The sequence below is a fragment of the Suncus etruscus genome, chromosome X (assembly GCF_024139225.1).
Source record: "Suncus etruscus isolate mSunEtr1 chromosome X, mSunEtr1.pri.cur, whole genome shotgun sequence".
Taxonomy (NCBI): Eukaryota; Metazoa; Chordata; class Mammalia; order Eulipotyphla; family Soricidae; genus Suncus; species Suncus etruscus.
In genome coordinates, this window is record NC_064868.1 from 123,829,090 (window position 1) to 123,853,427 (window position 24,338).

The 24,338-nt window shown below is 36.0% G+C and overlaps 1 protein-coding gene and 1 non-coding gene across 2 annotated transcripts in view; both read left to right on the forward strand.

The window, feature by feature from the left end:
* LRCH2 (leucine rich repeats and calponin homology domain containing 2) overlaps positions 1 to 24,338 on the forward strand; it is a 123,605-nt gene that overhangs the window by 82,156 nt on the left and 17,111 nt on the right. The window contains exons 14-19 of the mRNA XM_049767563.1: positions 1,358 to 1,402; positions 12,772 to 12,822; positions 15,090 to 15,147; positions 16,060 to 16,172; positions 16,349 to 16,486; positions 17,168 to 17,245. Of these exons, the coding sequence (XP_049623520.1) occupies positions 1,358 to 1,402; positions 12,772 to 12,822; positions 15,090 to 15,147; positions 16,060 to 16,172; positions 16,349 to 16,486; positions 17,168 to 17,245 (483 nt within the window). The remainder of the gene's footprint in view (positions 1 to 1,357; positions 1,403 to 12,771; positions 12,823 to 15,089; positions 15,148 to 16,059; positions 16,173 to 16,348; positions 16,487 to 17,167; positions 17,246 to 24,338) is intronic.
* Positions 13,100 to 13,228, forward strand: LOC125999909 (small nucleolar RNA SNORA35). The gene has a single exon (XR_007492344.1). It is a non-coding gene; the product is annotated as a small nucleolar RNA SNORA35 (small nucleolar RNA).

The following is a 24,338-nucleotide window of genomic DNA, read 5'->3' on the forward strand; positions in this document are numbered from 1 at the left end:
AAATTAGATTTCAGGAATATTTAATATGTGTAATGCTATATATGTTTTCAAATGTATCTCATTACAAGTGTGATGACTCATCTTTGGGATTCTACTTTTTTATAATTACTTTATTTATGCACCGTGGTTATAAATTTTTTCAAGATTGATTTTCAGTCGAACAATGTACACCTCCCTACATTATTACATGCTTCCCATCATCAGTGCTTTCAATTTCCCTCCCACACTCCCCCCTGCCTGCAGCTGGGCAGATATTTCACCTCTCTCTTTTAATCTCTCTCTCGCTTCCTATCTTCCCATTTTAGATAATGTGGTTTGTACTACTCTTAATGAAGGGGTACCGTGTATATCATTTATCCTCTTTCAGCAGCCCGTTTTGTCCAGAGTGATCAGTTCCAACTGTCATTGTCGTAATGGACCCTTCTCTATCCTAACTGCAATTCTGGCTCTTTGCCACAAGCTTCCTGCCATGGACTGGTCCTTCTTGCTTTAATCTCTATTGTCTCCAGCTATCATTACTCTGAGATTTTATCTGAAATCAGCTGGAAAAAGCACCCAGTTACATTAGTATTCATAGGAGAAATCGGAAGAATGTAAATTTTGTATTTGCAATCCTTAATACTGTTTAATGCCTGATCTTTGCTTTACTGTTAGGTATTTTCTCAAGATATTTGGAACACAAAACTTAAAAAGTAAAGGGGTTTGTTACAGCAGGCCTTATATGTCAAAGATATTAGAATACAATGTGTAAGTTAGGTTTTTTAATTGAAGATCCATGAGTCGTAAGCATCACTTAGAAATTAATTTGTCACTGGTTTGCAAGATTATATGCAGTGAGGAGGAATCCAAATTTAGATTTTGAGTGGTTGTGTTGCTGTATTTCCTAGATTCTAAAATTAAGCATTTTTTTAATCTACTAACTTCTAAAAATACTGGATATTTATTTTTATGCCTCAGTACAAATGGAGATAATAGTATTTGTATTTACCTCAGATTTGTTTGGAAATGGGCAAACATATATCAACTAGTACTCAGTTTGTTGTATTAGTACTATTCAATATTCATTGATACTATAATTTTATATCAATATGTATATTTAGTGTAGTGTTCATTTTTTTATCTGAAATCAGTATGTTAGTAGGAGAGAACATCAGAAAAATCATTTTGTTTTGGACTAATTTGGATCAATTAAGAAAAGCATTTGAGAGCAAACTTAATTAATAGAATATTGATTAGCTTATAACATACAAACTATATATACCATTATAATATATTAATTATATGATATGCCACCTATACTAATAATGAATTTATATGTTCAAGGAAAAATAAAGTATGTACTTTAAATATTTTTCAGTATAAATCATCAAGGAAGAGTTCAAGTGGAAATGAATATGATGAGGTGAGAAAAGAGGGTAATATTAGTACCTTTTTGATGTATTTTCACATATAGTTTGCAAATTAAAATGAATTTCATGTTTTCTTTATGGATTTAATGAAAGGATGTTCTCCAGTAATAAAAACTGAGCATTATTTAAGTAATTTATATTTTATTTAGAATAGGATTTCTAAGAATTATGGAGTGCTAGTCACATTTAATCTTGAAATTGCAATTTGTGAATTTAACAATTTTTCTCAAGTGTATCTTAATAAATTAACCTGTGGTATATTGAAATTTTTTTAAAGATATTTTTACCAGTTCTGTGTAGGTTTTTTTTGGGTGGGAGTTTGCACACCTGCAGTGCTCAGGGGCTACTCTTGGCTCCACACTCAGAAATTACTCCTGTTCAGCTTTGAGGACCATAAAGAATGTTGGCTATCAAACCCAGTCTATAGCATGCAAGACAAATGCCTACCCACTGTGCTGTCACTCCAGCCCTATCTGTGTAGTACTTTATAAAAAAAAAATGAGTCCTATATACCCAAGCCAAAGTCAATGACAACAGAATCAAGAGACTCAAACTATAACAAGGTAAACACAAAATGTACCTGTTACACTAGCAGTCCAGGGGCCTAGCGGGGGAGGTCTGGGATACATACTGGGAACTATGGTGGAGGGAAGTCAACACTGTTGATGGGAATGGCCCTAATTCACTTTGACTAAAAAACTGAAATACAACTGTGAAAGATTTGTGATTCACAATGGCCTCAATAAAATAAACAATGGGTCCTAGTCCCAGGAGGACTAGAGTGCCAGGAACAAAGCCATTCAGCTAAATGATAGCTATTATGATTATTATTTAAGGTTTATGCTTTTTTAATTTAGGTGCCGTACTTCACAATAATGTTGACATGTATGTTTAAAGAATATGATCTCAGTACTTGATTCCTATCACCAGAATGCCAATATCTTTCCACCACTGTCTCTAGGTCTCTTATCATCTCTCAACCTACTTGGCAAACTTAGTGTTATAGCCTGAGTCTTAGGGTCTGTTATCACTGGCTATTGCTCATTCCATAACTCTTTTATAGTTCTTTATAGTTCACATAGCAGAGAGATCATTCTGTATTTTCCTTTTTATTGATTCATTCCACTCAGTAGAATAAATACCCTTCAGTTCCATCTAAGTCATAGCAAACGACAGCACTTCATTTTATAGCTGAGTGATATTCTTGTCTACTATGCCAAAATTTCTATACCCATTCATCTATTTTTGGACACTAGAATTATTTCCAGATTTCTGTGTATTGTAAATAGCACTGTGAATATAGGAGTGCAAATAGTTTCACGAATTTATGTTTTTGTACTCTTCATATAGAATCCGAGAAGTATAATTGCTGAATCATATGGAAATTCTATTCTTAATGTTTTGAGAAGTCTACTTAATCTTTTCTGTCAAGGCTGACAGATCACAGTCTCACCTCAGCCTCACCATTACTGGCTGCTTCTGGTCTTTTTTTAATACATACCATTTTCTCTGTTATGAGGTGATATCACATTGTCATTTTTATTTGCATTTCCCTGATGATAAATGATGTGCACTTTTAATATACCAGTAGGCCATTTAATTTTTTTAATTTAAACACCATGGTTACAAGGTTGTTCATACTACAGTTTTATTTCACAAATAAATTTGTTCATGATTGATTTAGTCATACAAAGTATAGCAACCTTCACTAGTTCGCATTTCTCACCACCAATGTCAACAATTTCCCTCTCACCCTCTCTTACACTCTTCCCTCCCATTCACACTCTCTGCCTACCTCTGGGGCAGGCATTTTACTTCTCTCTCCCTTTTGACATTGTGGTTTGCACTACTGTTAATAAAGGAGTGCCATGCATGTCCCTTTCATAGTAGACCCTTTTCTACTCTACCTGCACTCTGCTCTGTTGGCCATTTGTATTCTTTGATTAACTTTCTGCTTAGTTCTTCTCCTCTTCTTTTAAATAGGGGTTGTTTTCTGGTTGCTGAGTTTCTGAGTTCTTTATAGATCTCAAATATTAGCCTTTTATCAGATGTACGTTGAGCAAAATTTCTCCTTCTCATCATTTCCTTCAGCATCATTTTATTCTAGTCATTATTTCTCTTGCAGTGCAGAAACTTGTTGGTTTGATGCAGTCCCACTAGTTTATTTTTTTTCTTTTTATTCCTGAGCCAATGTCATTGAATCACTAATGCCTCAGAAGTCAATAATCTGGAGAAAATGGCCTATGATTTTCTTGACACATTTTATAGATTTGAGCCCAATATTACTATCTTCATTGTCCCCTTTTGAAATAACATTTTGTCTATTGGGTGAAATACAGATTCAGTTTTATTTTTTGTGAAAATGAGCTCTTAATGCTTTTCGAATATCATTTCATGAAGAGACTTTACTTGGATCAATTCATGAGCCTAGCTTCTTTCTCATAGATGAACTGTCTTTATTTTTAGGGTTTATGTCTATAGTTATTAATTCTATCACATTGGTCTGAGGACCTGCCTTTATTTTGGTATCTCACTGTTGTGATTTCTGTAACTTTATTTTATAATTTAGCATCATGGAAAGAAATGTGATTCTAATCTTTTTTCAGTTTAAATTCTCTGCATTATTTGGAGAGTGTTATTACATCATATAAATTTTAGAAGTATTAGTCAATGTCCATATATGCATGGGAATTTTGATGGGAACAGTGCTTTGTGTAGGACAGTTATTGTAATGATGTTATTTTTCCAATACATAAAAATCAATGCATTTTCATTTCCTTGTGTGTTTAATTTATTTCTAACAGTGATTTTTGTCTTTTAATATAACTCTTTACTTCCTTTGGAAAGTTCCCAGGTGCAACATTTTTGAGGGACACAATTATAATAGAACTTTTGAGTTCTATTTTCTTCTTTGACCTTATTGTTTGTCTATATAATCACAATAGTTTTTGCTTATTATTTTTCTAGAATGTTTATAGATTCTTTAAGGTTATCTATATATTATTTCATGTCATGTGGAACTATCATATCATTTTAATCTAATTCCTTGTTAATATGTATTTTGAATTACTTGCATTTAATCATATTGAACAATCTTTGTGTTGCTGAGATTAAATTCCATTTTATTATCTTTTTAGTATATTGTTCAACTCAATGTTTTATCATTTTGTTGAAGATTGTTGAATTTATGCTCATCAGAAATGCTGATCAATTATTTTCCTTTTTAGTGGTGTCTCTGTCTTTTTTTGATGTAAGTCTTCATAGAAACTCTTAGAAGATTCCTGTTTCTTTGATTTTCTGGTAAAGTCGGAGGATAGAAAAATAGGTTCCCTGGTGGCCAGAGTGATAGCACAGCAGTGTAAAATAAAACCCATGGGTTGTGAAATCACCCCAGGCTATGTGTTTCTAAACCCCACCCTGAGGGGTCTGAAGAAGCAGGGTAGCAATGAAAGGTTATTAATACAAGCCAATCAGGTGAGAGTAATGGAGTCAGTGGCTTCTTGTGGCTTCTCCTTCATGATATCTTGTTAGAGCCAAGCCAAAATTGCCTCTTTCTTTATTAAACTAATACCCATTGCCCAAGAAGGGGAAGGTCCAGTAATCCAGTGGGGTTTCACATATCACCAAAGAGATCTAGGGGAAAGAGGAAGATGGGAGAACACCTTTGTTTTGGGTTAATAGCTGGGTGTCATCTTTCACAGCAAGTAGAGTATTTGCCTTGCAAAAGGCTGACCCCTGGCACCCATATGGTTTCCGGAGCATTCCAGGAGTGATTTTGAGTGCAAGGCCAGGAGTACAACTCCTGGGTGTGGCCCAAAACAAAAACAAACAAAACAAAGAAAATAGGTTCTCTTCGACAATGTAAATAAATTCACTATTGAAGTTATCTGTCTTGGGAGACATTTGTGATCACTGTATTAGAAATTGATTGTTTAGGCTTTTTTTTATTCCTTTTGATTGTCTTGGGAGGTTCAGATGTCCAATCTGTATCCTTTTATTCTAGATTCTTTAATTTCACGGTTTAAAGATGTTCATAGTATTCTCATGTAGTCTTTTGAATTTCTGTGTATCAGTGGTAACTTCTATGCTTTGATTGGATTTATTAGTTTTCTCTCCTTTATGTTAGCCTTGTTCTCCTTTATGTTAGTTCATGCCTTCAAATACTAACACCTTTTCATTGATTATTTTGGTGTACTTTTCTAGGATTTTAAGATTTTTGTTTAGATTATTTCTGTGTTTTTTTTTTATTTTTTGGTTTTGGGGCCACACCCAGTGACTCTCAGGGGTTACTCCTGGCTATGCACTCAGAAACTACTTCTGGTTTGGGGGACCATATGGGACACTGGAGGATTGAACTGCGGTCCATCCTAGGCTAGCACAGACAAGGCAGATGCCTTACCCCTTGAGCCACCGTTCCAGCCCCTTTTGTGTTTTCTGATTTCCTGATGAATGACTACATAACTAACTTCATTCTTAGAACAGCCATTAATCACATTTTTTTAACGTTTTAAGTTACTTTAGTTAAACACTATAGTTATAAGATAGTTCCTAATATACTTGGTTTTTTACCCAGATACAAAGTTGTTCATGATTGAGTTTTAGTCATACAATGTACTCCATATACCATGCACTTTTCTGCCACTAATGAACCCATTGGTTCACCAATGAACCAGTCCTCCCCCCCCCCCGACACAGTTTTCCTCTCTATTTTTTTCTCTCACTTCTTTTTTTTTGGTCCTGTGATTTGCAATATACTGAGGATTATCATGACTATCACTTTATCTCCTTTCAGTACCCAATTCTTGTCCAGAGTGATCTTTCTAACTACAATTATCATAGTGGTCCCTTCTTTGCCCTAACTACACATCCCTGCTATTTATGGCAAGCTTCCTACAATGGACTGGACATCTTGTCTATATTGTTTCTGGATATTATTACCATAATAACTTTTTCTAAATAGCCCACAAATAAGTGTGATCATTCTATGTCAATCCCTCTCCTTCTGACTCATTTCTATCAGCCATCTAGGGATAAGCAAATTTCATGAATATTTTTTTTTGGTTTTTGGCCATACCCAGCAACGCTCAGGGGTTACTCCTTGCTCTGTGCTCCGATATCACTCCTACCAGGCTTGGGGGACCATATGGGATGCCAGGTATTGAAGCTGGGCTCATTCTGGGTCAGCCGCATGCAAGGTAAACTCCCAACTGCTGTGCTAATTCTCCAGCCCCCAGATTTTATGAATTTATTTTGCTTATGGCAGTGTAGTATTCCATTGTGAAGATATACCACATTTTTATTCACTTATCTTTTCTCCCGTACTTGGCTTGTTTCCAGATTCTGGCTATTGTGAATAATGCTGTGACGAACATGGGAATGTAGAGGGCTTTTCTACATTGCGTTTTAGAGCTCCTGGAGTATATTCCTAGCAGAGGTATTTCTGGGTCATGGAAACTCAATTTCTAGTATTTTAAGAAATATTTCATTGTTTTCCATAAGAGATGGACCATTTGACTGTAAGATGACACCCAGTTATTAACCCAGAACAAAGGTATTCCTCCATATTCCTCTTTCTGCTAAATCTCTCCTTTGATATGTAAAAGTTCACCTGTATTGCTCAATTTTCTCCCTCCTGGTGTTTGGGTATTGGTTTAATAAAAGAAGAAGCCCTTTTGGCTTGGCACTTGGAGAGAGACAAGAGGCACAGATTGGCTCCTGACTGGTTTGGTTTATTAATCCTTCACCATTACCCTGCTTCTTCAGACCTGTCTGCCTGGGGTTAGAAATATGCCTGTGGAATGATCTCACAAATTCATGGATTTTCATGATGAAGCAGAAGTCTTCCATACACCACAAAAGCACCGAGGGGAGAGTAAATGATCATGCAAGGAGTCTATAGTTAATCCCATGACAGTATACTTCAGGGATTGAGAAACCCTGTATTTCGTAGGCCAAGGGAATTCCCTCTATAATATCCCCAAAGTTACTGTGCCTATGCAGGGTGGGGAAAGAAAAAAAAGGGGAAAAAACACAAAATAATCATTTTTTCTACATATATATATATTGATTGATTGATTGTTTTTTGAGATCCTTATTTTGGTGTAGATATTGAAGTTGATGTCTCCTTTTTTATTTTATTTTATCTTTTCTTTCTTTTTCTTTTTGCACTCCAGCATGATTTGATTTCAGAACTGAGACTATTGTGTGGTGCTTGTCTTTATTGCTGTAGTGCTCACTGGATATTTAATTTGACATTTCTTTTTGTATCGTTATGGTGTTTCAATTACCTTTTTCAATTCAGCATATTTTAATTATTTTTAATTTTTTTCTTATTCCTTACCCCATTCTATTGCTTTTCTCTCCCTCAAACAAAACCACATAACTCGATTTATCAAGCTTAGCCTGTCAAATAGAGGGAGAAACAAGGGAGGGCACCAGGATCAAACAGATATATGATCACTGATAGTAAGCTAGACAAAGAGGGGACCACCTACTGTAGCAGCCCGGGGGGGGGTGATGGTGAGGGATATGGGTTGCAGAAAGGGAACAGGGAAGGGGGGAGGACAAATTTGGTGGTGGGTATTCCCCTGATTCAATGTCAATATGTACCTAAAATACTAATGTGAAAGATATGTAAGCCACTATGATCATAATAAAAATTTTAAAAAATTCCTGGATTTTATTTTATACCTGCTGCTCCAATAGCGATCTAGAGACCCAAGATCCCAACTATGGTGAGTTATTTGACTGGTGGATAATCACCATGACAGCCTCCTCGAACTGGACTGAGTGTGCAGTGCCCTTCAGCAGAATATCGCTGCAATGGCTCTGTTATGAATGTGTCAGAGGCCCCTTCAGATGGGACAGAAGCAGTCAGTGAAGGGGAGAGAGCTGAAGACTCTGAGCACCATCCCAGAACTGAGGCCCATCACATTTCTTGTACCAAAGCTACTTTTTGCAAGGACCTTGCCCCCCACAAACGGCCGCAGTTATTGAGGTCACTGATGGGGTAGAAGTCAAAGAGAAAGCTCCATTTGAAGGGGACCAATAGCAGGGAGATGAGTGGGTCCCCCCTTCCAGATTCCAGGCTAGGAAACTAAAGCCTTTCTATTCCAGATGACCTCAGCAGCCTACTACAGAATGAGAAGATGGAGGATCCAAGCTCAGCCAAAGACCAGCTGAGGACAAATTGCTTTCAGTGCCTCCTGCAAATTTATTCTAGATTAATATCCCAATCCTATTTGCTTCAGTCATTATATTGCTGGTTAAATTGTGTGTTCTACCTGTATAAATCTTAATGCTACTCTTTTGTTTTATGCCCCACTGCAAACAGATAATTTTGTATTCAACTTTAGTGGCTTAATTGTAGTTTGCACAGTTCCGGGGAAATTTATAATGCTGCTAGTTTTTTTCCAATTCTCAGCTATCCTAGTGAATGTTTCACAATTGTTATAAATTTTGATTGTGTATATTATGTTGCATCTTATTCGCGTATATGTCTGAAAAATGTTCTAATGTTTGTCCACAGAAGTTGATGGAAAAGGAACTTGGAGACTATAGACTTATTACAGTGCAAATTATAAGAATTTTTAGTAAACTTATTTTCAGACTGTATATGTGTATCTTCAGAAATGTTCTGTCATTTTGTTTAAGTGAGTTTATGAAAAAGGAACTTGGATCTTCTAGGTTTGTATTACAGTGCTCAATGCAAGAATGTTTAAGTATTTTCAAATTAAGTGTATCACAGAAAGGTTCTAATATTTATGTTCAGAGAAGTCTATGAAAAATTTTGTTTTTGTATAAGACATGAAAAAAGACATGTATAAAATATGAGAAAAGCTGATTGTTTTGAGAATGATGTATACATTTTTAACCTTTGATGCTATTACAGTCATCTGTAACAGTGTCTATGCAAAATAACCATTTTTATAAGTTCTGATATGGGGTTTCAGCTTCTGGTGGAGAAAAGTAGAACAAACTGTTATAGCTTTTCTCCCTCTCTCTTTTTTAACAGAAAGGATGGAATTGTAAGATGACAGCCAGCTATTAACCCAACACAAAGGTTTTTCCCCTATCTCTCTTCCTCTTTCTGTTGTCTCTCTTTTGGTATGTGAAAGGCCACCTGGATTACTCAACCTTCTTCCTCCTAGTGTTGGGTATTGGTTTAATGAAGAAAGAAGCTGTTTTGGCTTGGCACTCTTAAAGAGACCATGAGGCGCAGACTGGCTTGGTTTATTATTGATCTTTCACGCTATCCTCCTTCAGAGCTGTCTGCTTGGGGTGATCTCATAAACTTGTGAGTTTTATTTTACAGTTGACATTTCTACCAGCAGTAAATAAGAATCCCTTTTTCCTTGCATTCACACCAACACTGGTTATACTTGTTCTTTGTTTTGTGTGGTGTGAGATGATATCTCATTGTCGTTTTCATTTGCATCTCCCTGATGTTGAAAGATGTGGAGCACTTTTCATGTATCTTTTGGATATCTGTTTTCTTCTTTGAGGAAATGTCTATTTGCTCTCCCCATTTTTGGATGGTGTTAGATGTTTTTTCTTGCTAAATTCTACCAGTGACTTGTATATCTTGGATATTAACTCTTTATCAAATGAGTATTGGATAAATAGTTTCTTCCCTTGTATGGAGAGTTTTTTTTTCTTATCATAGTCACTGTTTTCTTGGGGTACAGAAGCTTCTCAGTTTAATGTAGTCCCATTTGTTTATCCTTGCTTTCACTTGCTTGGCCAGTGGTGTTCCATCCTTGAAGAAGCATTTAGCTTCAAGTCATGGAGTGTTCTTTCTACATTTTCCTCTATGTATTTTATGGTTTTAGATCTAATATCGAGGTTTTAATCCATTTTGAATTATGCTTTGTGCATTGTGTTAGAGTTATAAATTCACCTTTTTTTCAAGTAATTAACCAGCTTTCCCAACAGTATTTGTTAAAGAAGCTTGCCTTAGTCCACTTCATATTTTCCTCTTTATCAAAGATTAATTAATCACATGATTATTAGATTTTTACATCCCATATATTCTGGCAACTCATGTAATAATTTTTATTTATTTCTAAGAATGTTCATTTTATTGATCTACTGTTTGACCCACTGGTTCAGTAGTATGTTGTTTAGTTTCCAGGTGTTTGACCTCTTGCAAGTTCTATGTTGTTACTTTCCACTGTCAAAACAGTGTTGATACTCTTGAATTTATTGAAGATTTATTTTATCTTCCAGCCTTTGGTCTTTCTTGAATAATGTCTCTTGTACTGGAGAAGAATGTGTATTTTTCTCAAATTGAGAGCCCCATAAATGTCTAGTAAGCACATTTTTTCCATTCTTCCTTTATGCACTTTATTTCCTTACTGACTTTTTGTGTACCCGATATCTGGCTGAGAGGAGAATGTTAAATCTTTTGCCCTATCGTGTTGCTATTGATACTTTCCCCCAGGGATATTCTTTGTTTTATATATTTTAACAGTACTTTGCTGCATATGTATCAATGATGTTATAGCTTTTTGATGTTTAGAGCCCATGATCATTTTCTAATGTCCATCTCTGTCCATTAGAAACTTTTAAAGTTTGAAAGCTAATATAAGTGATCTCACAGTATTTCATTTTATTTTCAGTGACTTAGCATAAATTTGGTCCAATATAAATAAATATTTTATTTTATTATTTTATTTTTTACAAATTATTATTTTAAATACTGTGGTTTAGAGAGTAGATCATAATACTGTTATTTCTGGTATTCATTATTCAACTCAAATACCACCCACCAGTGTAAAATTTCTTCCACTACTGTCACGAATTTCCCAACCTCCCTGAGGTCTGCCCCTTACTAGGTTCAAGTAAGTTACTTAATATTTCTTGGTACAGCTAAGTAGTAATGGAATTATAGAAAAACTTCATTAAAATAAAATTTGTGAAAATTGTCATATCTTACAATGAGGTCATTATGTCATTATCTGAAAATGTACTAAGCTGTTTATTGCCAGTGGAACACTTGGTTATTGACTTTGTTTGTTGAGCTTATGTGGCTTCTTTACAATATCACATATAATGTATGTATTCCTACTGGGAGGTAAGTTTTAAAATCATGTGGGTGTCATGTGGCCATGTCAGCAGCCATGCAGTCCAGGATTTTGAGGAACAGGAGCTGGGCTAATGAGCTCATATGTCAACAGAGGTGGTACATAGTCATGACTGCTAGGACTCTGCAAGTAAAGAAGTGAGAGGGTGGTGGTCCACCCTGGTTCCAATGAGTCCCTAGGGATGTCAGCCACAAAACCTGCATACCTGGAGTCTTTGGGAGTTCAGAGTCTCTGCAGAGATTAGTGGAAAAGAGGTAACTCTGGACCATTTGTTTGGCAGCAGTTGTAGAGTGTGTGTAGCTCCCAGGGCTTCTACAGGTGGATCCCTGACCAGCTCAACCTCAGAGGGGCTGCTAGTTTTGCCTTTTGAAAGTTAGATAAGACTGGCATGGCCCTTTGGGCATACAAGATTGTTGACTCTGGATCACGGGTGTTGCTCCTGGGATTCTGAAAGTACAGATGGTCAGGCATAGGTGGCTGGCCCTAGTTCCATAGAGTCCCTGGAGATGTCAGCCATAAAACTGGCATACCTTCTCGTACTATTTTAGGTTACTGTTTTCATATAGATTATTCCCACACTTTAATTTTAAAATTGTGTTTATTAAAATCATTCGGTGTGTAAATAATAGCAAATTGAGTTTAGTATTCTGATCCATACAGTCATTCTATCATTTTGGTGTGGAGATTCAGGGCATGGTATGAGATTTATGAAATGAAAAATAATTTACGATAACTCAAAGAAAGTAAATATATAGGAAAATATTTGCTCTTTGAAGACAGTACTTCTAAAAGTTGCTTATGTGACACCTGGCGACTTTACTGAAATGTAGACTCTGGGGTCTGAACAGATAGCTCAAATGACTAAAAAAAGGATTTTTTTATTCTAATATTTTTGGGTTCAGCCCCACTTTATATATGGTATCCTGAGCTCCACTGGGTATGACCCCTGAGCACCAACCTAAGAGTAGTCCAGGAGCACATTCAGGTGTGGCCCTCCATTAAACAAACCCCAAATATATATGCGGATAAATGTATACATATATATTTCTATTTACATATATATTTAATTCAGTAGGTCTTGAGTGAGGCCTGTAGTCTTCATTTCTAATGAGCTTCCCAGAAAATCCTATCTGCTGGATTTCCTGTCAGAGTTTGAATGGCAAGTTTGTAGGTGGTGTTTCTCATTGCATTTAATCAAAAACAATTTTAAGTTTTTCTTTATTTATGTCCAAGTTTTCATTCATGTTTTAATTTTACTTTTTATTTTTATATTTTAGCAAGGCAGACATATTGCTAACATGTCACCACAATCTCCAGTATCATCTGAGGTATAAATTCTGTTTTTATGTGTTTACATAGATTTCTTTATTTTCTCTTCTCCTTAGTCTCATCTTTTTTATTTAACAATGTATTCATTCATGTTTTAATTTCCAACGTAGGCTCACGCATTTACTCTCCTACAATGTCAACAACATTATTTCTGTACAAATGTTCATAAGTATGCATTTTAAATTACTTGTTAGAAAATGCCTATAGGTCTCAAAATGTTGAAGTGTGTGTTTTATGTGAACAAGAACAATTTTAAAGCTTTACACTCAAATATTTCAGCATTGTGCAACGACCTCTGGTTTTTCTTGTAACCATTTAGGTCTAAAAGCAATGCAATAGAAACTTCCTTTTTCCACGAGAAACATCCCTGCTGTGGGTTGTTCCTATCGACAGGAGGGTACACGTTTCTGTCATCTTAGAATTGATTGTGATGATATAAGAAGAAGGGATAGGGAAAAAATTAGGTTCTGAGACCTCAAGCAAATACTCCGGTGGTTGAATGTCTGATTCTTATAATTTAGTTCCATTTATTGTTTACAACAAGAGATACATTTTTAAATTTTTAAACAGTATCATTTCTACTTCAAATTATGTTATTTAGTATCATGAAAGTGTATTTGTATTAGTACGTAAGTGGTTGCACTTTAGTGAATTATGGGCTTAATTTAAATGTTCATATGATACCAATTTACCCCATAACGTTGGATAATTAGTAGTATTTTTATATATATTTGGTGCTCAATGTTTTTTAAAATGCCAAGATTATTTTTGTCTATTACTTTGGTTGATATTAATCATAAAAATTTTACATAGGCCTATTAATAAGCGTGCTTCGAAATTATTTATATTTCAAGTATTATGTACCTACATTTTAGAAAACAATATAAATTACTATATTTTAAAAACACTCTATCACTTGGTTTTATAAATTTATTCTTTAACATGCAATTATAACAAGTATACATGATTTTAGGTACTTTATGAGTTTAATTTCTATGCTCATAAAAAAGCAGTGCTATGGTATTCTCAAATAAATTTCATTTTTTATATATATTTTTGCTTGCATTTGTATAAGTGAATTCCTGTTCTTAGAAAAAAATCATAGTATTTTAACCAAAACAATGACAAACTTAAGGTTTTTAGATAGGAGATGAACATGTATTTTCTAGTTCAGTTAGTATTTAAATTAAATTACATATCACATGTTAACAGAAAATTCAAATATTCAAAAGAACATGCTTGCTTCAATTACTCTTAGGGGGAAATGGTTAATTATTGGTATACTCATCTCTATATTTAAATTTAAAAATAAGTAGTCCAGTGAATATTTTGTTACTGAAAATTTAGATGACTTTCCCAAAGACCCAGTCAGTAAGTGGTAGTAAAGTCAATGAAGCTCAGACTCTAGTTGTTGTACACATTAAATAAGTTGTTTCCAAAATTATATTTCTGTACCGCTGTACAGTGTACAAATACTTGCTTATAGATTGTTTTAATTAATCTTTATGTCTCTATTTTTTTTGTTTGTTTTTTTTTGTTTTTGGGCCACACCCGTTTGACGCTCAGGGGTTACTCCTGGCTATGTGCTCAGAAATCGCCCCTGGCTTGGGGGGACCATATGGGACGCCGGGGGATCGAACCGCGGTCCGTTCCTTGGCTAGCGCTTGTAAGGCAGACACCTTACCTCTAGCGCCACCTTCCCGGCCCTATGTCTCTATTTTAAAGAAACAGCAAACATAGAGGTATTAAGTACATTGCCAATATTCAGCATAAGCTTGCTAATATATCACATCTTGGTGTCACTACTATTTAAAAGTATTTTGAAACATTGTGCATGCAAGTAAGAGTAAAATCATCTAACAATTTGTAGCCCCAGTTACTCTAAGTGTAGAGTTGCATCAGATATTGCATTAGTGTCAACCTTGTGATAGATATTGAGTAAATGTTGCTCATTTTACTTACCTTTTTTATTAAAGCTCGCTTACTTGTGCCAATACTTTAATCTGGTTCATTTTTCAAAAATAATACCTAATTTATTGGCTATCTTATTTTTATACTATAAGAAAGAACTTTTTAAAAACTAATATATTTCAGTCAGTGGGTAAATATTTATACACCTTAATGTATTTGTTTTAATTAAAATGCAGTTTACCTTTCTTTAGTCTTTGATTTCTGGAGGAAAAAATGCTTCTGGAAATTTGAATGTATATGAGAAATGGTCTTGTTTATTTTGAAAAAATGGATTTAACTTGTTCTCTGTTTTTAGGAGTATGATAGAACTGATGTTTTTTCACATGGTCCTTTTGGCTTGAAGCCTCGATCAGGTAAATATATTCTACAAATAAATGGTTTTATTTTTTTCGTTTTTGGGCCACACCTGATGGTGCTCAGGGGTTACTCCTGGTTCTGAGCTCAGGAATCCCTCCTGGCAGTCTCGGGGGACTATATGGGATGCCGGGGATCGAACCCGGGTTGGCCGCATGCAAGGCAAATGCCCTACCTGCTGTGCTATCGCTCCAGCACCCCATCTACAAATAAATGTATTGGCGTAATAAAGCTCTAGAATTTACCAACTTAAATGGATTTATTCCATAGTTTTAAGTACACATAGATTCTTTCCCCTCTCCTAAAAGTAATTTTCACTTAACCTTATTTGTCTTTCCAATTCCCATTCCCCATTTCTTTCTTCCTCTTTACCTTCAAGCTCCTGAAACCTCAGCTTTTTGCCTTAGATATACTGCAGTCTTATTTCTACACTACTGTGACTGCAATTAGAATGACCACTCTGCCAGCAGACCAAACACTGTTTGAAATTATAGCACACCATTATATTGTGGTTTTAAAAAGGGATCTTTTCGCATTTGGCAAGCCCAAAAGAAAATGGATCCATATAACTTGGCAAGGTATTGAATTATAGTTTTTATTCCTGAATAACTGTATTGACCTTCAAGTATAATTATATTATATTTAAAGATAATAAAGGCTTATTTATATTCATATGGTTTTAATAAAAACCTGTGTAGGTGGTAAAATTGTTACACTTACTTTCCTATTGCTTTCAAATATGCAAACAGGCTTTTCAATTATAGTCTGTAAAATATTTAGAATGTATAAATAAGTAATATCATTGTACCTAATTTTATGCCAATTCTCTTGACCTTTTTGCCTTTTTTCTCACCAATGGCTGATCTTTCCTGTTAGCTTTATAATAATTCCGGACATTTTTGTTTTTATAGCTTTTAGTCGTTCGTCTCGCCAGGAATATGGGGCAGCAGATCCTGGATTTACAATGAGACGAAAGATGGAACATTTGCGTGAAGAACGAGAGCAAATACGACAACTTCGTAATGTAAGTCAAATTGATCTTCCAGATCTTTTTAAAACGACTTTGATATGAAAAAATGGACACACTTCATAGATTTTATTTTCAAATTTTCTTTAAAATATTGGTTTACATAGCAGTTAGTAAAGTAATAATTAACACTTAAAATATCTAAATAATTATTTATATATATTTCTTTATAGAATCTGGAAACCAGGTTAAAAGTAATTTTACCTGATGACATTGGAGCTGCACTAATGGATGGGGTTGTTCTTTGTCATTTAGCCAATCATATAAGGCCACGTTCTGTAGCTAGTATTCATGTACCATCACCAGCAGTGGTAAGTTTTGTCTATAATTAGCTCATTTTTTTTACTTTCTTGACTTTTTTTCCTTTTATTTAAACACCATGATTACAGTGTTGTTCATGACTGAGTTTCAGTCTGACAATGTACACCACCCTTCATCTATGTCCATTTCCCACCACCAATACTATGATTTCCCTCTTTACTCCCCTTGCCTGCCTTTGAGACAGGCATTTTGCTCCTCTCTGTCTCTGTCTCTCTCACTCTTCCTTTTTGTTTATTTTATATACTGTAGTTTACGCTATTGTTAATGAAGGGTGACCACTTATTCTTTGTTCAAAACCTAGTTATTATCCACGGTGACTAGATCCAGCTATCACTGCCATAGTAGTTACTTCTCTACCAAAACTGCACTGTTCCACTATTTGTGGCAATCTTCCTACCATGGACTGGTCTTCATTCTGTATTTTAAAGTTTCATTTTATTTACCCAGTGGTGCATGTTTAGTGGACCATGTGATAGATACTGTGTATTGAATTCATGCCTCCTGCATGCAAAGCCTAGCACATAGTCCAGCCTGTTCAGTAATCTCTGACCTCTAGAGCTTTGTGAAATTATTTTTGATTAATTAATATTTAATTAACATTTTACAATATCTTTAGTTTTAGCATTGATTAATTTGTCTACATATTTCTGAAAAATATTTTTCCTTTACAGCCTAAATTGAGCATGGCAAAATGTCGAAGAAATGTGGAAAATTTTCTTGATGCTTGTAAAAAGTTGGGTGTGTCACAGGTAATGGGAAATTCTAACAAAGTGATCATTAGCATACTAAATTATTATATACATATTTATATTTTTCAAAACAGAAATGTATAGTGCTTTCTGTCCAAAAATTGCTTCCTCTCTAACATTTCTTAAGTTCCTATTTTTTTTTTTTTGTTTTTCGGCCACACCCATTTGATGCTCAGGTTATTCCTGGCTAAGCACTCAGAAATTGCCCCTGGCTTGGGGGGACCATATGGGACGCCGGGGGATCGAACCACGGTCTTTCCTTGGCTAGCGCTTGCAAGGCAGACTCCTTACCTCTAGCACCACCTCACCTGCCCCAAGTTCCTATTTTTAAATTGTAGCCATTGAATGAAACTGCGGGAAATGGTTTTTGGGCCACATCTAGACTTTACTCAAGGACTATTCCTAGCCTATAACTTGGGGATCACTCCTGGCTGTGCTTGGGAAACTAAGCTGTGTGGGCTCTTAAACCAGGACCTCCTGAATCGTTTGCATGCTCTCAGCCTGTTGAGCTATCTTCCCAGACTGTTGATGTATGTTTTAAAGTTCTCTAAAATGTCATTTACAAGATAGTTACATATATGAGAAAATTGACATGCCGCACACATCATAATATAAATATAACTTATGTATTAAGATATATTATCACAATATCTTGTGACTTGATTGTGATGCCATTGCTAGTCTCAGTTTTCTTGCTGAGGGCCATTTGGACTCTTCTGTAAATCCAAGAATAGAGTGAAACATTTAGTGTAAATACTATTTTAAAATTAATTTAAGACGTCATGTGGAAAGTATCTTATGTTATAAACATTTTGTCAGATATTGTTTTAGACAAATTAATTAAATTAGCTATTAAATACTGTATGAATGAAAATAAAAAATAATTATATATATACATATATTTTACTTTTTGGGCCACACCCAGTGTCGCTCAGTGGTTACTCCTGGCTATGCACTCAGAAATCGCTCCTGGCTTGGGGGACCATATGAGACTCTAGGGGAACCTCGGTCTGTCCTAGGTTAGCACGTGCAAGGCAAATGCCCCACTGCATCACCGCTCCAGCCCCTGTAAATAATTATTTTAAAATACAACTTTTTAATAATACTGTATTAATTCATATGGTTTACATTTGGGGAAACAACCTGGTTAGCTTATCACAATCTACTTTACATTTTCCTCCTTTTCATTAAAACCTTTGTTTATATTGAGATACAATAGACATTTAACAGTGGGTAAGTTTACAGTACATTGATTTAGTAAGTTTATACACTGAATTGTGCTTCTTACACTCTTTTCATTGATGTCACAATAATCTGAACTTCAACTTTATCCTATTTCTTCATGAGTAAATATAATGTGTATATAATTTATGTAGAGAATTAATTCAATTACTTGTCATTTGGAAGCTATGTGTTGTTCCTGTGAATACTTTTATTCTTGAAGTTATATAAAATTCTTTTATGTTTTTATATTTTAACTTTATAGCCATTTATTTGCAATTATTTTTATTTATTTTTATTTTTTTATTTAAACACCTTGATTACATACATGATTGTCTTTGGGTTTCAATCATGTAAAGAACACCACCCATCACCAGTGCAACATCCCATCACCAATGTCCCAAATCTCCCTCCTCCCCACCCGACCCCCGCCTGTACTCTAAACAGGCTCTCTATTTCCCTCATACATTCTCATTATTAGGACAGTTCAAAATGTAGTTATTTCTCTAACTAAACTCATCACTCTTTGTGGTGAGCTTCCTGAGATGAGCTGGAACTTCCAGCTCTTTTCTCTTTTGTGTCTGAAAATTATTATTGCAAGAATGTCTTTCATTTTGCTTAAAACCCATAGATGAGTGAGACCATTCTGCGTTTTTCTCTCTCTCTCCTTCTGACTTATTTCACTCAGCATGATTCCATGTACATCCATGTATAGGAAAATTTCATGACTTCATCTCTCCTGACAGCTGCATAATATTCCATTATGTATATGTACCACAGTTTCTTTAGCCATTCGTCTGTTGAAGGGTATCTTGGTTGTTCCAGAGTCTTTTTCCAGAAAAATGCATCACATAATTTAGTTTCGAGATAACCTTAATACATTTATTTCCAGATAAGTGAAAGCAAACTTACTGAAATAAAAGAAAGAAAAAAGAAAAAGGAAGTGAAGGAAGTTTTAAAATTAAAAAGAGAAAACTATAGTAGTAAACACATTTGTGAAAACTAAGTCATTAATACAATGACAGAAAGCTTAGTAAGCTCTTGTTATTAGCTGTTTAAACTGTTAAATCTGTGTATTTCCAAAGCTTGGTAATATTGATGTCCCTGACATGAATCAGAGAAGCATGAGGCAGGGGCATCTGAAGAATGGTGATTCTGGGTTGTGGAGCCAGCAGGCATGATTGACAGGGTTGAGATGGCAGGCTTTTCTGCTGTTGGAGATTTTTTTCAAAATCTGCCGTTGGAGTTTTCTGACTCTTCAGGTCTTGTCTTATTTGAAAGGCTTATTTTCCAAGTCTTTTTGCACACAAACTATTAATTGTTGCCTTGGAATTATTGTTTTTGGCAGATCAAGAGTTCCCTATATTATACACAAATTATGTGTTAGTTTTTCTGTGGTGATGGTTTTATATCTTATTATATCTCCAAATGGATCCTTTCTTCCTTCCTACTAAATTTCAGGATCACAGCTTTTGCTGTGTCCAAGAGATTTTGGTAATTTGGTTCTTCATTATCATTAGTCTCAAAGAATCTATTTATATTTTGACTTTCTCTTGGATCAAGTTTTTATTGAGCAGCATGCTGTTTAGTTTTCAGATGTTAGGGTTTCTCCACATCTTTTTTACAGTCAACCTCAATCTTGGTGGCACTGTGACCTGTTAGGATGCTTGTCTTATGTTTGTAAAATTTGTAAGTTGGACTTATGTCCTAAAATGTGATCTATCCTATATAGGGCTATTGTGCCATTATTTTGTGTAAGATTGTGGCTGTTACAGTTGGGTATTTGGTTTATATAAGTGGCCTTTTAACAGTTCATTTAGAGTCAGTTTGGTTAAGCAGCAGTCCTCAAACTTTTTAAACAGGTGGCCAGTTCACTGTTCTCAAACCTTTGGAGAGCCAGACTATAGTTTAAATAATTACTATAAACAAATTCTTATGCACAAGACACATATGTTATTTTGAAGTACTAACAAAATGAGAACAAATAAGACATTTAAAATGAAGAACAAGCCCTGTCCTGTGCTTCTCTGTCTTTTCTGAATCCTTGAAGCTTTCCTCAGAGCCCTGGGAAGCGAACCCCCCAAAAACTGCATTCTGAAGCTACCCAGTGAGCGAGCCAGTGAGTGAGTAAGAAATGGCTGACTGTGGGGATTGCCAGGTGGAGTGCTGATTGCTCTACCTGTGGAGTCTCTGCCCTGCTGTGCTTCTTCTGAGGAAACTGAGGATCTGAAGGGAGCCCTGTCCTGTGCTTCTCTGTCTTTTCTGAATTCCTGAAGCTATCCTCTGAGCCCTGGGAAGCGACCCCCAAAAAACTGCATTCTGAAGCTACCCAGTGAGTGAGCCAGTGAGTGAGTAAAAAATGGCTGACTGTGGGGATTGCCAGGTGGAGTGCTGATTGCTCTACCTGTGGAGTCTCCGCCCTGCTGTGCTTTTTCTGAGGAAACTGAGGACCTGAAGGGAGCCCTGTCCTGTGCTTCTCTGTCTTTTCTGAATCCTTGAAGATCTCCTCAGATCCCTGGGAAGCGAACCCCCCCAAAAACTGCATTCTGAAGCTACCCAGTAAGCCAGTGAAAGGGGAAGCCGTTGAACTCTGCTGAAACTCAGATGCCAGCACCCCTATCGGCCTGTCTTCTGTCTGTGCTCCATTTTTGGCCTGATTTCATCCTGTGTGTGGCTCATCTGCGGACAGCTCGCCTTCCCTGGAGCCTTCACTGGAGGTGAGCTTACACGCCCAAAAAGGGGAAGCCACTGGACTCTGCTGGAACTCAGATGCCAGCACCCCTATCTGCCTGTCTTCTGTGGTGTGCTCCATTTTCGGCCTGATTTTATCCTGTGTGTGGCTTATTCGCAGACGGCTCAACATAATACACAACATCCAGAACAAGAAAAATAGAAATCACATGATCATATCAATAGACGCAGAGAAAGCATTTGATAAGGTCCAACACTCATTCTTGATCAAAACTCTCGGCAAGATGAGAATGGAAGGAACCTTTCTCAATATACTTAAGGTCATCTACCACAAGCCAGAGGCAAATATTGTCCTAAATGGAGAAAAACTGAAAGCCTTTCCTCTAAATCAGGGGTCCTCAAACTTTTTAAACAGGGGGCTAGTTCACTGTCCCTCAGACCATTGGAGGGTCTGACTATAGTAAAAACAAAATTTATGAACAAATTCTTATGCACACTGCATATATCTTATTTTGCAATGAAGAAACAAAACAGATACAAATACAATATGTGGCCCACGGGCCATAGTTTGAGGACCACTGCTCTAAATTCTGGCACAAGACAAGGCTGTCCTCTCTCACCACTCTTATTCAACATAGCACTTTAAGTATTTGCTATAGCGATTAGGCAATAAAAAGATATCAAGGAAATCCAGATAGGAAAGGAAGAAGTCAAGCTCTTGCTGTTTGCAGATCACATGATACTCCACCTAGAAAACCCTAACGTCTCTACAAAAGAGCTTCTAGAAACAATAGACTCATATAACAAGGTAGCAGGCTACAATATTAACACACAAAAATCCATAGACTTTTTATACACCAATAGTAATAAGGAAGAAATGGACATTAAGAAAACAACCCCATTCACAATAGTGCACACAAACTCAAATATCTTGGAATCAACTTGGCTAAAAATGTGAAGGACCTATACAAAGAAAACTATAAAACTCTGCTCCAAGAAATAAGACAGGACACGCGGAAATGGGAGCACATACCCTGCTCATGGATTGGCAGGATTAACATCATTAAAATGGCAGTACTCCCCAAAGCATTGTACAGATTTAATGCAATCCCTCTAAAGATACCCATGACATTCTTCGAAGAAGTGGATCAGGCACTTTTGAAATTTATTTGGAACAATAAACACTCTAGAATAGCTAAAGCAAACATTGGGAAAAAGAATATGGGAGGAATTACTTTCCCCAACTTTAAACTTTACTACAAAGCAATAGTTATCAAAACAGCATGGTATTGGAATAAAGACAGACCCTTAGATCAGTGGAATAGGCTTGAATACTCAGAAAATGTTCCCCAAATATACAACCACCTAATTTTTGATAAAGGAGCAAGAAATCCTAAATGGAGCAAAGAAAGCCTCTTCAACAAGTGGTGTTGGCATAACTGGCTAGCCACTTGCAAAAAAAATTGAACTTAGACCCCCAGCTAACATCATGTACGAAGGTACAATCCAAATGGATGAAAGACCTCGATATCAGACCCGAAACCATAAGATACATAGAGCAAAACATAGGTAAACCACTCCAGGACATTGAGACTACAGGCATATTCAAGGAGGAAACTGCACTCTCCAAGCAAGTGAAAGCAGAGATTAACAGATGGGAATATATTAAATTGAGAAGCTTCTGCACCTGAAAAGAAATAGCGTCCAGGATACAAGAGCCCCCCACTGAGTGGGAGAAAATATTCACCCAATACCATTCAAACAAGGGGCTAATCTCCAAAATGTACAAGGCACTGACAGAAATTTACAAGAAAAAAAAATCAAATCCCATCAAAAAATGGGGAGAAGAAATGGATAGTTTGACAAAGAAGAAATACAAATGGCCAAAAGACGCATGAAAAAATGCTCCACATCACTAATCATCAGGGAGATGCAAATCAAAACAACTATGAGGTACCACCTCACACCCCAGAGATTGTCACACATCACAAAGAATGAGAACAAGCAGTGTTGGCGGGGATGTGGAGAGAAAGGAACTCTTATCCACTGCTGGTGGGAATGCCATCTAGTGCAACCTTTATGGAAAGCAATATGGAGATTCCTCCTAAAACTGGAAATCAAGCTCCCATATGACCCAGCTATACCACTCCTAGGAATATACCCTAGGAACACAAAAATACAATACAAAAACCCCTTCCTTACACCTATATTCATTGCAGCACTATTTACCATAGCAAGACTCTAAAAAACAGCCAAGATACCCTTCAACAGATGATTGGTTAAAGAAACTGTGGTACATATACACAATGGAATATCATGCAGCTGTCAGGAGAGATGAAGTCATGAAATTTTCCTATACATGGATGTACATGGAATCTATTATGCTGAGTGAAATAAGTCAGAGAGAGAGAGAAAGATGCAGAATGGTCTCACTCATCTATGGGTTTTAAGAAAAATGAAAGACATTCTTGCAATAATAACTTTCAGACACAAAAGAGAAAAGAGCTGGAAGTTACAGCTCACCTCATGAAGCTCACCACAAACAGGGATGAGTTTAGTTAGAGAAATAACTACGTTTTGAACTATCCTAATAAAGAGAATGTAAGAGGGAAATATAAAGCCTGTCTAGAGTACAGGCGGGGGTTGGGTGGGGAGGAGGGAGATTTGGGACATTGGTGATGGGAATGTCACACTGGTGATGGGTGGTGTTCTTTACATGATGAAACCCAAACATAATCATGTATGTATAAAGTTGTTTAAATAAAAAAATTAAAAAATGTTCTTCTATCAAAAAAAATAAAATGAAGAACAAGTAGTTAAATCAACAAACTTACCAGTATTTCAATGGGAACTATGGCCTTGCTCTTGGCTAATGAGATGGTCAATGTCCAGTTCCCTATTTGTTATTGCTTATTGTAGCAAGTGACTTGCTACAAGCATCAGTTAGTCTAGCTCTGGATAGAGATTTCAGACGGTTCATTCTGGGGAAAGTCTGTTCACAGACAGAAGTGCTGCCAAACGTGGGTGCCATTTTGAATGCATGGTTCCTGAGATTAGGATATATATCTGAGCAGAGAGATGTATAGAAATTAGGAACATTGCTTGACTTGAATGAGTCTTTCAGAGTCAGAATTCTACGGTTCAATCAGTTCCATTTAATAAATTGTATCCACGTTTTTCA